Raw genomic sequence first — 12,782 nt, 5'->3', positions numbered from 1 at the left:
TTGGAGGACTTTTTAATTTCTTTAAGTACCTCGGAGCCCACATATCCGAGGATTTGACATGGACCACACACATTGACAGTGTTGTGAAGAAGGCACGACAACGCCTCTACTTCCTCAGGCGCCTAAGGAAGTTCCAAGTCAGTCAGAAGATCCTTAGGAACTTCTACTCATGTACAATAAAGAGCATCCTGACTGGCAACATCACCTCCTGGTTTGGGAATAGCACTGCACAAGACCGTAGCAGACTACAAAGAGTGACACGTTCAGCCGAATGCACAATTGGAGGGGGGCTTCCCACCCTCCAGAACATTTACAACAAGCGGTGCAAGGGGAAGGCTAAGAGAATTATTAAGGACTCGAGCCACCCGAACAACTGCCTCTTTGAACTGCTGCGGTCAGGCAAGCGATACCGGAGTCTTAAGGCGAGCACAGAAAGACTCAGAAGAAGCTTCTATCCCCAGGCCATCAGGCTGCTAAACGAACAATAAACACTATGCAACAACCATCAAATGCACACAGCACACACACCCACACGCACACACTCACTTAAACAAACAACACACTGCAGCACCCACTCTCCACACTTTAGATCACACAAACACACTTTATATTTATTGATAAAGGATTTGCACTACAACTCGTACACCTACTGTAAATTGTACCTAAATTGCACCTCATCCCATTTCTGCCTTGCACTATATAGTATTGTATATTAGTACACTGCACAGTATTGTATATTATATGGTAACTCAGTTACGTCTATTCTGCATCGAACATTGTACATATGTCTATACTGAACACTGTGACCTCATTTTTTTTTTTTTCTAATTTACATGCTATACTATGTTATTTTATTTCATACTTATCTTGTCTTGCACAGTCTCTGGAGCGTAACAGTAAGAAGCATTTTGTATAAAAGTATTCTGTACTTCTGTATGACAACTATTAAAGAAACTTGAAACTTGAAACATGCTTTAATTTCTTTAAACATGCTTTAAGGTCAGGTGAGGACATTTGTGGTATAAGATGCTGTTTTTCAGTTTTCTTTATAGTGTATGCACCTTCCCTTTCCACAGTTCCTTTTATCTGAGCTTGTGTTGCTCATGACAGGTCGTAGTATTAGGGTTATTATATCACAGCTAAGGGGCGTACTTATAGTTATTAGCTGTGATTTAATAACCATATGCCACGGCCTGAAGTGAGCTATTGCTTTTATAAAATGGTTACCAAGTAGGCTATGTGTGAGGATTGGTCCGATTCCGCACGCTTCCAGGTACCAATTACCTTCGCGCACCTGAAGTGAGTTTCTAATCAGCTCGGTGGAGCCCTTATATACTCTGGTGTTCCTAACGTTCTGTGTCGGGTCGTTTTGGGCTTACCACTAGCTGCTGCTTGTTTTCCTCCCTTGCTGTACCTCGTCTGTTTCTCCAGGACGTCTATGGAAGTCGCCGCTGTTGCTTCTCTCTGCCATCCGTTGGATCTGTGCCTCGTTGCCCGCTTTGCGCAATTTGCGCCTTGGTGAGTTTGGAAACGTACTTTTTTTGGATGCTCTGTTTTTTCTCGCATTTTTCTGGACTCGGGACCTGTCTGTTTTTTGTGTGTTTGGTAAACACTGAAGATTAGTCACTTGTGTTTGTACTGGACTCAGCTAAGGAGGACTGGACTGCCTTGTATTCCGTTCGCTCGTTTGTTGACAATTCTCTCTCTCTCTGTTCCCTCCCGAGTGGATCTTCAAGTAGCTGCAGAGCCGCAGAGTCAGAGGCGCAACGCCACAGTGCCGTCTCTGCTCTGAGACGAGCTGCAGAACCGCAGACAACTCTGCCCAAGAACATTCCCCACTTGTGCTTTTTGTTGTTTTTGCTATTCTCTGTTATTGGAAATAAATACGCCCTGGTTTTTGGCTAACTCTGAACTACCTGTCTGTGCCGTGCTGTTGGGGTTGTTAACAAACCATAACACTATGGCAATATTAAAGTAAGTCAAACGCACTTTCATCCAATACATGGACACACTGCTGCTGACCTGAGATATTAAATGAACACAAAGTGAAAGTTGACATAATGACTGAATCAGTGTTCATAAATATACCGGCCAGGTAACCGTTAGGGGTGGGAATCACCAGATACGATCACCATATTCATATTGTATTGCGATGTTGCAATTTATTACCTACCTAACTGCAAATGATGTCCCCAATGGAGAACTTTGTCTACACTAAAAATATATACAACATATGTTTTATCTAATAAGAAATATTTGTATTGCAGTCAAATTAAACAACAACAAAATCAGTATCAATACAATATCGGCACACAAAATATCACAATACTATGCTGTATTTATCTTTTTCCCTCACCCCTAGTAACCGTTATAAACCACTTCATGTGCTATAAACCAGAGTTCATGTAAAGTGTTAGCAAATACAGTACTTTATCTAGAACTCATAAAATAAGTAAAAGTAAGTGCATTTTGAAATACTTTGTGACATCATATGATTATAAAGAAAAGGGAGGCAGATGCTATTTTCAGTGACTGTTAGTTAGCTTGCGTAGTGCACTATGGTAGGGGTCTGGAAGACTACAGCATCAAACCAAGCTGCAGACAACTTTATGAACATGGTCATTTGAGAGATGTGTCCTGCATGGAATCAAATTTGGCTCTTTCTCTGATCATTCAGTTTTTGCTTCTGATAATAGAGCCCCTAAAAAAACTACATACAGGGTCTGGCTATAATTAGCAATGATGTCTTCCTATGTAATGGGAGAGACTGTGGCCTATTAACATCACAAAAATCTAAAGCCTGGCACATTCCATGGTATAAATAACTATGGAGAGTTGGTGGTGGGGGGGGGGGGGGGGGGGGCAAGAGAGAGAGAGAGACATATGCACAGAGGGTGAAAGAGAGAGAGAGAGGGTTAAAGCACTAGCGTTGAGTGATTGGACAGCTGTAGTCTAGGCAGTTGAATCTGGGAACTGCAATGAGACCAGAAAGTCGGAGAGTTTAATTGAAACCGAGAGAAAGGTGGAGAGCAAATTTCTTCAACGCTGTTTTCAACCAATTTCATGAATGTGACGAGTAAAAGAGAAGAGGCAGGGGTTGGGATTGGGATTGATCATAATATTGAATATTATAATAAGATAATATGATGATGACTGAATGAGACTATGATATTATAGAGTCACATATTTCTCCAATATCCCACAACACACAAAGAAAAATGCTGTTTCAGTGACTAAATGTAGCACATTGTTTACATTACATTTTCTAAAAACAAAACAGGCATTTTTGAACTAATGGCTCCACTGACAAGAAGCATGCATTGCCTTGTGCGGGCTTAGTTGCCATTTGGACAGAGAAAGCACTAAAAACCACTGTGGAGAACGTGTCTTTCAGACGAGACCATTTTCAGTCACCCTATCGAAAACACTTACCGGTAAAAATTACTGACCACATTACTGTCTTGCATCATTTTGTTTTATTAACCTGTATAACCTGACCTCTAGGGTCCGACATTTGTTCTTGTCATAAATCGATCAATACAGACCATATTAATTAATGTTGTGTTTCTTTTTCAAATGTAGCCAATAAGACCCTAACCCTATAAAAACAGCAGTCAATGTGTATATTTTCAGCACTATGTTTGTTTACCAATGATTTTAAAACAATTGGAAAATAAGAGTTTCTCTGAATAATGTGAATTATCTGTGCATTGCATCGGAAAAAGGTCAGTAGTCACAAGAGGAAATTACTAAATCCAGATGTAACACTGCCATTGGAAAGAGGATATTTGGCCCTATCCATATTATGGTCATAATGAGGTCATTTATAGGCCTGATATTCTATATTCAAATGCATTATAATTCAAATAGCAGGATGGCAAAATTCAGTACTGTATCTATACAAATACAAATGCTGTAAATCTATCTCCACTTTATTCATTTGCTTAGAAATTCCTCCGAACTCAATGTTAGCATGGTGTTATTCACCGTCAAAGATGCAAATCAAAATTATAATTTATATTCTTCTTTGTTTCATCACAATTTACTCAAGCATAGTAAAGGCGCTCCCATAGTCCAGCAGACTGTACACAGAGCAGACTCCGCGGATGTCCGCGCGGACGTCCGCGGACTCTTGAGCTTTGATCTCAGCGGACAGCAGACCAACAGGTGCAACGCTCCTATTTTCTGAGGCGCGGACATCCGCGCCGCTGACTTGGTGTCACACAAAACGCTGCTCGGCGTTTTGGTTGACATCGAACTGCATTAAATGTGACACTGCGCGAGCGATTGGTGGTGCGAGGAGAGAGATGAGCCCGTGAAGCTCTCTCTCTCTCTCTCTCTCTCTCTCTCTATCTCTCTCTCTATCTCTCTCTCGCTCTCTCTCTCTCTCTCTCTCTCTCGCGCTCTCCTGCTGATAATGTTCCCTCTGATCTGCAGTAGAACAGACAGAATTGTGGGAAATGTAGTAAAACTGGTGCGAGAAATGTAGGAAATAGACCGCGGACGTCCGCTGAGATCTGCTCGACTATGAAAGCTCAAAGAGCCGCGCGGACCTCCGCGGAGTCTGCTCTGTGTACAGTCTGCTGGACTATGGGAGCACCTTGACAGACACAATATTTCTGATACTGGGAATACATTCCTTGAGGTCCATAGATGTTGCTAGATACCAAGAACATGCAAATTTACCTTGTAGAAGTGGAGCAATCTTCCATTTACTTGGGCATGTACTTTTAGGCAGATTTTCTGAAAATAGGGCTAGAGCTTAACAGGTGAATCCCGGATTTAAGACCTAACCTTATCTGTACGCAGGCCTAACATTACTGTATCATGTCAAATAATGTAGTGCAATCGTGGAGGAAATGTTTCACATTAATTGTAAATAAAAGTTCATACTAATCCATCAATCATGTAAACATTCACTAAAGTGCTCAGATGTATGCCTAGAGATATCAATATATATGCAATAAAATTAATTATTGTTGATCACCAATATTGAATTAGGTAATTTCTTAAGCCATGTAGTACATATACGTATACACAAGAAACATAAAACATAAAAATAAAAAAAACAGTAAGCCTAATAACATAAAGACAATCAGACATGTTCTGGCATAAAGGTCATTCCTCTAATATGATCATTTAATTAGTCCCTTCCTTTATCATTCTAAGTGGCAGATTTTTTACTATTCATTTGTGGTTACATCTACAACCTGTTGTGTGTTGTGTACACTTGGCACCATTGAAAATGAGGGTCTCCCTCATTAACTCCAGGCTTCAAAACATTGTCATTATGAAATATGGACCAAAAGAAAAACATAATAATAACACTGCACTATTCCTTGCTTGCTGCCACCCACCCACCATCCAACCAACCAACAGTCTGTTATATGAGACAGTTAGCAAACTGTTATTACACCTTGCTCGGTCTTGAACTTGCCCGGAACGTCATGCTGTTGCTTAGAAGCAGTTAGTGTCTAAGCCGAGGCCTCTCTCTCTGCAACATATTGTGATGCAATCCAAACACACACATGGTTTTGATTGATGAAAGATGCTTCAACACTGATAAATCATAACGTATACTTGTGATGTGAGCCCGTTCATCAGCAGGAAAATATGTTATTACTCATCTGAAAAGTTTCCACTGAACAATAATATCGGCTATCATTGATATCAGCACTAACAGTCCAATGTCCTTAGAGGTGATACATGAGATGCATGTTACTACTGACAATGAAAACCTTCTATGTTACAAAAGTCAATTAAACAGGAATCAATAACATTTTCAGATTGACAACTATGCCTCTTTGAAAACGAACCATGGGGTTTTGAATTGGTTCCATGGGACCTTGGAAGGGACTATTTTAAAGGGGAAATGCAACCTAAAATAGAATTCACACATGTTACATCTATAATACCGTACAACTCATTGTAGATTTGTGAATATTAACAAGTCTTTCTTTAAGCTGAACACCAGGGAGGCAAGACTAGTGATGAAGTCATCAAGAGACTAATCCTGCTCCATAGAGAGTGTATAGCAGAACAACTATAGGACACTATGACATTAACCATAGTGATTTAACTCCTAGGACACTATGACAGTAACCCATGATGATTTTACTGGGATATGGGTACATCTTCTAATTCAGAGCTGTAAGCCCTACATTAAAATAAAACTAATTTGGATATAATGGCTCAAACTAATGATATTAGCCCACAAAGTCGGTCACTAATACATTGCCAATGGACCAACTCCAAAAGGTGTCACTTTATGACATCACACATTTTCTGAATTCCAGCTTTGAGAGACAGTAGTCTATTCATAGATATTGATTTTCTGACAGCATTTTTTTACATTTTCAAAACTTCTTATGCTATCAGAGGATCTTGTTGAGCCGATCAACCCTGCTGTTATTATTTCATAATTTATTTTCTTTGTTGACAAAACCTGGCCCATGGTTTAGCTCTGCTTATTTTATAAACCTAAGCATTTATTTGTTCAGTGACTCTCCTAATTACATCAATACCGTGCTGCCTGTCAGAACATTATTTTGTTTGTAGGTGAAGTATTTACCTAGTTTAACAACCAGGAAATGTCCAAGAGAAAGGTCTATGTGTTTAGTTGAAATCTAGTAATCCATGCAGGAACATTTTTTTTTCAGTGAATCTCTTAGTTACAGCAATATTGTGCCATCAAGACAGTGTTATGTTTGTATGTGATGTATTTACAATGATCACTTTGGCCAAACAAGACGAGGTGTCAGATTTGGGAGAAAGAGGAACGAGTGCTTTGTATACAACAGCTCCTAAAATATTATTGCAGCTTTATTTATCCAAGATATTTGGAATACCATCATGTAAATTCTGTTTTGAGGTGGATTTTCTCTTTAAATGTAATTTCTAGTAAAGACATGAAAAACGCTTAAATGTAATTTCTAGTAACTTGAAAAACGCCAAATAGTAACAGTGCAATGTTTTGAAGTCACATCAGCATTGGGAATGTCAGCATTCTAGACTCTAGAATCTAGTGCAACTGAATTGATCAAAACATTCAGGTGTGTTGATTTTAGATGAGAGTGAAAAGAAACACTAGTGAGTCAATGATGATACAGAACGGTTTTACAACTCAACATACAATACATTAACACTAATATTTTGGGATAACTCTATGCCTTCGAGTTAAGGCATGTAAAAAAACATTTCTAATTTGCAGTAGCCAGGATAAGCTCCTATGATGGGAAACCAGGAAATGAAAGCAGAGATATGATATTAACCGGTATTCTGAGGCATGTATAAGATGGCTTCAAAGTGACAACAATAACATTCTAAATTATTTCCTGTTGCAATGTTTGCTAATGCAATAAGTGACAGGAAAGGTTAGATGCCAACTTCAATTCATTGTACTCTGTACAATGACAATAAATTGAATCTAATCTAATCTACAGTACATTTGGGTCCAAACTGTTCCCTAGCAACAGCATTCCAGTGAAAGCCTCTATACACCTTAGCCTGTTTGGTTTTGTGGTCTGTGTTCTTTTTCCCAAGATAATATTCACAGTAGGCCTATGTGGATTATTTGTGATTTGGGTGTGAAGATAAACACCATATCCCATTGAAGAGCTTAACATTTACATTTACATTTACATTTAGTCATTTAGCTGACGCTTTTATCCAAAGCGACTTACATGTTCTGTATGACAAGCCATCAGGAAGGGCACAACTCTATCAGCTGAGCAACAATGTTCATCAAAGTGTTGAGTGCTACAGTGTAGGTTAGTTTATTAGGACAAGTGCATGACAGTACGGTTAGTTAGGGTTAGGATTTTTTTTTAGATAATGGTTCAGCTTAAGGTACTTAATAGCAACAGTGTGCATGAAAACACACTCATATAGGTGTTCTTACAGAAATCCAACTGCACACAGCATTTCTTATAGGACGTGCCAGGGGATCCTTGAGGAGGTCCCCGAAATATACAAAGAATAGTGTAATTTCACAAAGGGTGTTCACACCCCATATGGCTAATACTATAATGGCTCAGATCCTTGTTAAAGTCATATTCTGGATAAACTGCTCATCTACATATTTCTTCTCCACATGTGTATATCCCCATATATTACAATTGATCATATTCACATGGCAGATTTCTTTCCACCCTGTTCCCACGTGGGAAGAAATCCCAACCTGAGCATAAGAGCAAAATGGACGCCTTGTGAATATGGTCAATGGAAACTGAGCTAAGAAAAAAAAACAGTAAATCAGATATGATCTCAATATCCCTGTTACTGTAATATCAGTGTATCCAATGTATGTTATTCAGCACTTGTTGGGATAAGAGCTTATCCAGGTTGTTGTAAATGAGATATGTTTACATGTGCAAAACACATAATATGTATGCCAACTGTTTCCAAGGAATATAATCTATTTTTAAGAGAACATTTGTTTGAGTGCACTTAAGTAAATCATTTAAATTGCTCTTTGTACATTTATTTGTGTTTTTTGTTTGGTAAATGAGGCCCAATGAGCGGATGCACTGTATATTGAAAATGAACGCCTGGATGACACTGGGTACTCTGATAATAAGTCTGTTTTTCTCTCAAATCTATCTAGAAAAAAACTTCAATCAAAAATGTAAATCTGTGGCTGGCCCAGGAACAGCTGAGGAAGAGAGATCCACCCTCTTCCAACAAACAAAAGGTGGACACAACTGTCACAACGTGGACAGGCTCACCCAGAACCGTGTGGGATGGCAGACATATGTCAATGACCTATGCTCCCTAGAGGATCAAAGGGCTTAAGTAAGAATGTCTATCCACTCATGTCTTACCATGATTACCCAGTATATCCCCAGTAAACGCAGTTAATGAGAGAATGTAACATAATTGAGAGAACAAATGCGTGACAAAGGGCATTCTGATCATAGGTTTGCTTCGTACCATTTCTATCTACACACATTTGACCAAGTCACACCCGTATGTAACCAGGAGCATTTCATTCCGAAAACCCCTAAAACACAACTTCAGTGTGGAGGCTTACAGCAGCCAAAACAGTGACCAGTGTGTTTTCATCAATATTACCTTCACCCAGGTCCAGGACAGCTAGTACAGCACTGCTCCGCGCCTCCCCAAGGTGATTGCTGGCGATACAGGTGTAGAGGCCGGCGTCACTGGGTTTACAATCCCTAATCCAGAGACCTCCATACTCCTGGTTATCCATGTTGAGCAGGTCATCGTTGTGATACCAGTACAGGGATGGCTGGGGGTCCCCGGCCACTGACACCTTGAGGCGGATGTCACAGCCAGTCCCCACGGCAGCGTTCCTCATTTTGCGTATAAAGGCGGGTGGAGTTGGCGTGGGAAGACCGGACCCTCCAGGATCGGGTACCAACAGGTCCGAGTTCGATTTGGACCTTTTCGGGGGGATGACGGGGCTCGGTGGAGCCGCCCTGTGTGTCCCCTCATCTGCTCCTTTCTTCAGATTCATCTGCACCTCTGCTTTCCTCATGGCTGTACAGATTAGGTAGGTTCTCTTGTGACTTCTGTGACTGTGTAACTGGGTGCCGTTTCAACATGGACCGGGTCCTCTCTCAATACTGTCAACCCCGAGCAGATTACAACATGCGATAAGGGCATTGGAGTGATCTAGGACTAAATGGAAAATAATATATATATATGTGGCCTACACTATCTACACTTTAATATAAATGAACAGCACTGGCTGTAGCTCCAGTTCAGCAAATGTATTCGTATAAACAAAGCTAATAGCTAAAATAAATCTTCAAACTCCTATCCTGTTGCCTCCCTTGCTGTCCATTCAGGACAAATAAATAGGTTATTATCTAGTAATGAAGCAGATAGAGAGCGTGTGCCTCCTGCCCTCGGAGGTATTTTTAGGGCAGGACCTACTGGATCATGTTGCATTAACAGCTCTCCTGTCTCTTGGGAAGTGGTGGCCTCTGCTTTTCACCCCCTTTCTTGCCACACCGGTCTCTCTTTTCGCCCTCTTTTTCCAGCGCCGGTCTCTCTTTTCACACCTCCTGTGCCAGTTTTCCCAGTTTCAGTTGGCCAGAAGAAGGGCAAGCGTCTCTCTCCAGTGACTTTCCTCTTTACCTCCAGGGTCTCTCTCTCTCTCTCTTGGCGTCCGACTGAACGGGTGCATCAGGTCCCTGTCACAGAAATGTGTCCCTCCCCGGCTTGTCCCATGCAGCTACACTTTCTCGCTCATGATCTCCCCCTCTACCTCTGCCAGTGAGTTCCTAAGGGGAAATGACAGCCACGGCACAGCAAGCGTCAGAATGACAGCTGCGTGCTGATACGTCTGTCCAGTCACCCCTCTAAGCTCCCGCCCCTTGTCATTTTTAGCCAACCCGTGGTCAGCGGTACATGTGGGCAGGTGTCACTCTGGGCAGAGAGGGTGGGGGTTGAGGAGGACAGAGATATAATTTGTAGGTCAAATGTGGAGGCTTACATTGGGGTGACTAAAGTATAAAAGTGGGCCAATATGGTTGCACAGTGTAAACACTATCCACTCATATACAGGTTATTGTGGTGGCTGTTTTTTTTGTCAGAGCGACAAAAAACAGTACATGACAGGTTTATGAAGGGATTACAGACATCCCTAGGGTCTTAATGAGTCTGAGTGACAGTAAAGATGTGATAAATGATTGCCTGCCCAGCGACTAATATTAGTAGATTAGTAGACCTTTGTTGTCCCTGATGGGGAAATGTAGTCATTGTCGACAGGTTAGTTGTATATGTTACAGAATGTATACGTACTTGTGCAATTAGCATCATGAAAGAAAAAAAAGTGTAACTACCAAAAAAATAACAAGAAAAGTATCAATACGCTTTTTAAACCCTGTTTTCCCTCTACAAGATATGAAAGTAATCAGATTCTCAAAATAGCCAATTGACATAATACATGAGCTTTGTATAACACTATTTTGCATTCAGAAATACCCATGCTGTTGCTTAGCAATAATACAATGCTATTTGCATTTCAGACCACAGGGAGGCATTGTTAACTATATGAGGAGAAGGTACGGGACTGTTGACAAGATTCTGAATGGTTACATAGAATAGAGGGGAAGTCCCCCCCCCCCCCCCCCCACACACACACACCTCCCCCCTAGAGGTTGGTGTAGTAATGGTTGAGGCCAAATGGTTCAAGACCCCCACCCCTGAAAGCACGTGGCCCTGCCCCCTACTGGCCTGGCATCCAGACAGAGCGTGTTCTCCTGTACAGCCCTCCAACTATCTCAATAAAGAGACAGAAAATAGAATAAATACTAGTGGACTGTCTACTCTCCGTAAAGGGGCACTTCACCAAAAAAAAACAATGCTAATTTATTTTGCACATAATCTCACACTCTAAACAGTTTTACACACATTAACTTTGTTTGACAGTTATTGACAGTAAATGAGACCATTGATGTCATCGGGGACATTGAATCCTTGTGTCCTAATTACAGCACCATGAAATTATGTAGATGAAAAGATAGCAACACTGTGTCTTATAGGGACTGTCAACACTGAGGTGTCTGTGTGTGTATGTGTGTGTGTGGATATGGTGCGTCTGTCTATGTCTGGGTCTCTTAATATGTCATGATGTGCTCTGTCCTTGTGTCCATGACTGTATTGTGACCTGTATCCCTACTATGTCTATGTGCTTTTGTTGTGTTTTTATTCTAATGTTATTTATCTTGATTTTATTCTGTTTTTATTGCTAACCCTTTTTTTACACAGGATTTTAGCCTGTACCTTCTGGCAGGGGGACTGCCAATGGAAATTAGCCTTTTGGCTAAAATTGGGTGCATTTACATTTGTAAAATGTTTTATTAATGTACACTGTCCCCCTTGAACAAATAAAGTAAACCTAACCTAACCTAACTGCTATAGCAACACAGTATAAAAAATACAGCAGCATAATCAAGAACATGTATCAGGACATGAAATGCCAAGTGTTACATGACGGATGTGCACGAGAACACTTCAAAGTGCTCACCGGCGTGAAACAGGGCTAACTTTCCCCCTTCCTCTTCCTCCTATGCATCGACTGCATCATGAGACAAACCACAACCAATAAGAAGACTGGCATCCAGTGGAGTCTAACAGAGCACCTCGAAGACCTGGACTTTGCGGATGACATGGCACTACTCTCACACAAGCATCAACAGATGCAAGACAAAACCCAGCTGCTAGAAACAACTGCAGCTGGACTTGGGCTCAAAATAAATGGACCAAAAACTCAAGTAATCAGAGTCAATCATAAAAGCACAAACCACATAACCATCGGGGGCCAGACACTGGAAGAGGTTGACAAATTTACATACTTGGGTAGTGTTATAGCTATGGATGGCGGGACTGAGGAAGACGTAAGGACAAGAATAGGAAAAGCAAGAGCAACATTCAAGATGTTAAACAAGATCTGGAAAACCCGAAACATCAAACTCAACACCAAGCTCAAAATCGAAGGTTATCCTATAACCCTAGTTATGTGAGTGGTGGCGAGCACTCTGCTCACTATTGGAACATTTCCCATCACATACTGTGAATTTGAAAACTTTCAGCCACAATGCACCTACACCTGTTCGGCCACGCCCACACCCGCCCATGTACATAAGCGAGGGGTGTGACCGTACTTCCGCTCTTCCCTAGTCTTTAAAACAGAAGACCAATAGGGGTCCTCAGTGAGTGAAGAGCAGAGTGCTCGCCACCACTCACATAACTAGGGTTATAGGATAACCTTTGTTATGTAGAGAGGCCTTCAACCTTGAACTGGAGAGTCT

At 41.0% G+C, this 12,782-nt stretch overlaps 1 protein-coding gene across 1 annotated transcript in view; it reads right to left on the bottom strand.

Moving 5' to 3' along the window:
* The window catches only part of spegb (striated muscle enriched protein kinase b), a gene marked incomplete at its 5' end in the record, with an annotated part of 129,609 nt that extends 120,110 nt beyond the window's left edge, over positions 1-9,499 (bottom strand). Inside the window, one exon of the mRNA XM_084311379.1 lies at positions 9,073-9,499. Within this exon, the coding sequence (XP_084167505.1) occupies positions 9,073-9,499 (427 nt within the window). The remainder of the gene's footprint in view (positions 1-9,072) is intronic.
* Positions 9,500-12,782: the final 3,283 nt, after the last annotated feature.

The sequence above is a fragment of the Notolepis coatsorum genome (assembly GCF_963971535.1).
Source record: "Notolepis coatsorum genome assembly, chromosome: 3".
In the NCBI taxonomy this organism is placed as follows: domain Eukaryota; kingdom Metazoa; phylum Chordata; class Actinopteri; order Aulopiformes; family Paralepididae; genus Notolepis; species Notolepis coatsorum.
Note: the sequence above shows the minus strand (reverse complement) of the source record. Positions and strands in the feature narration are given on the sequence as shown.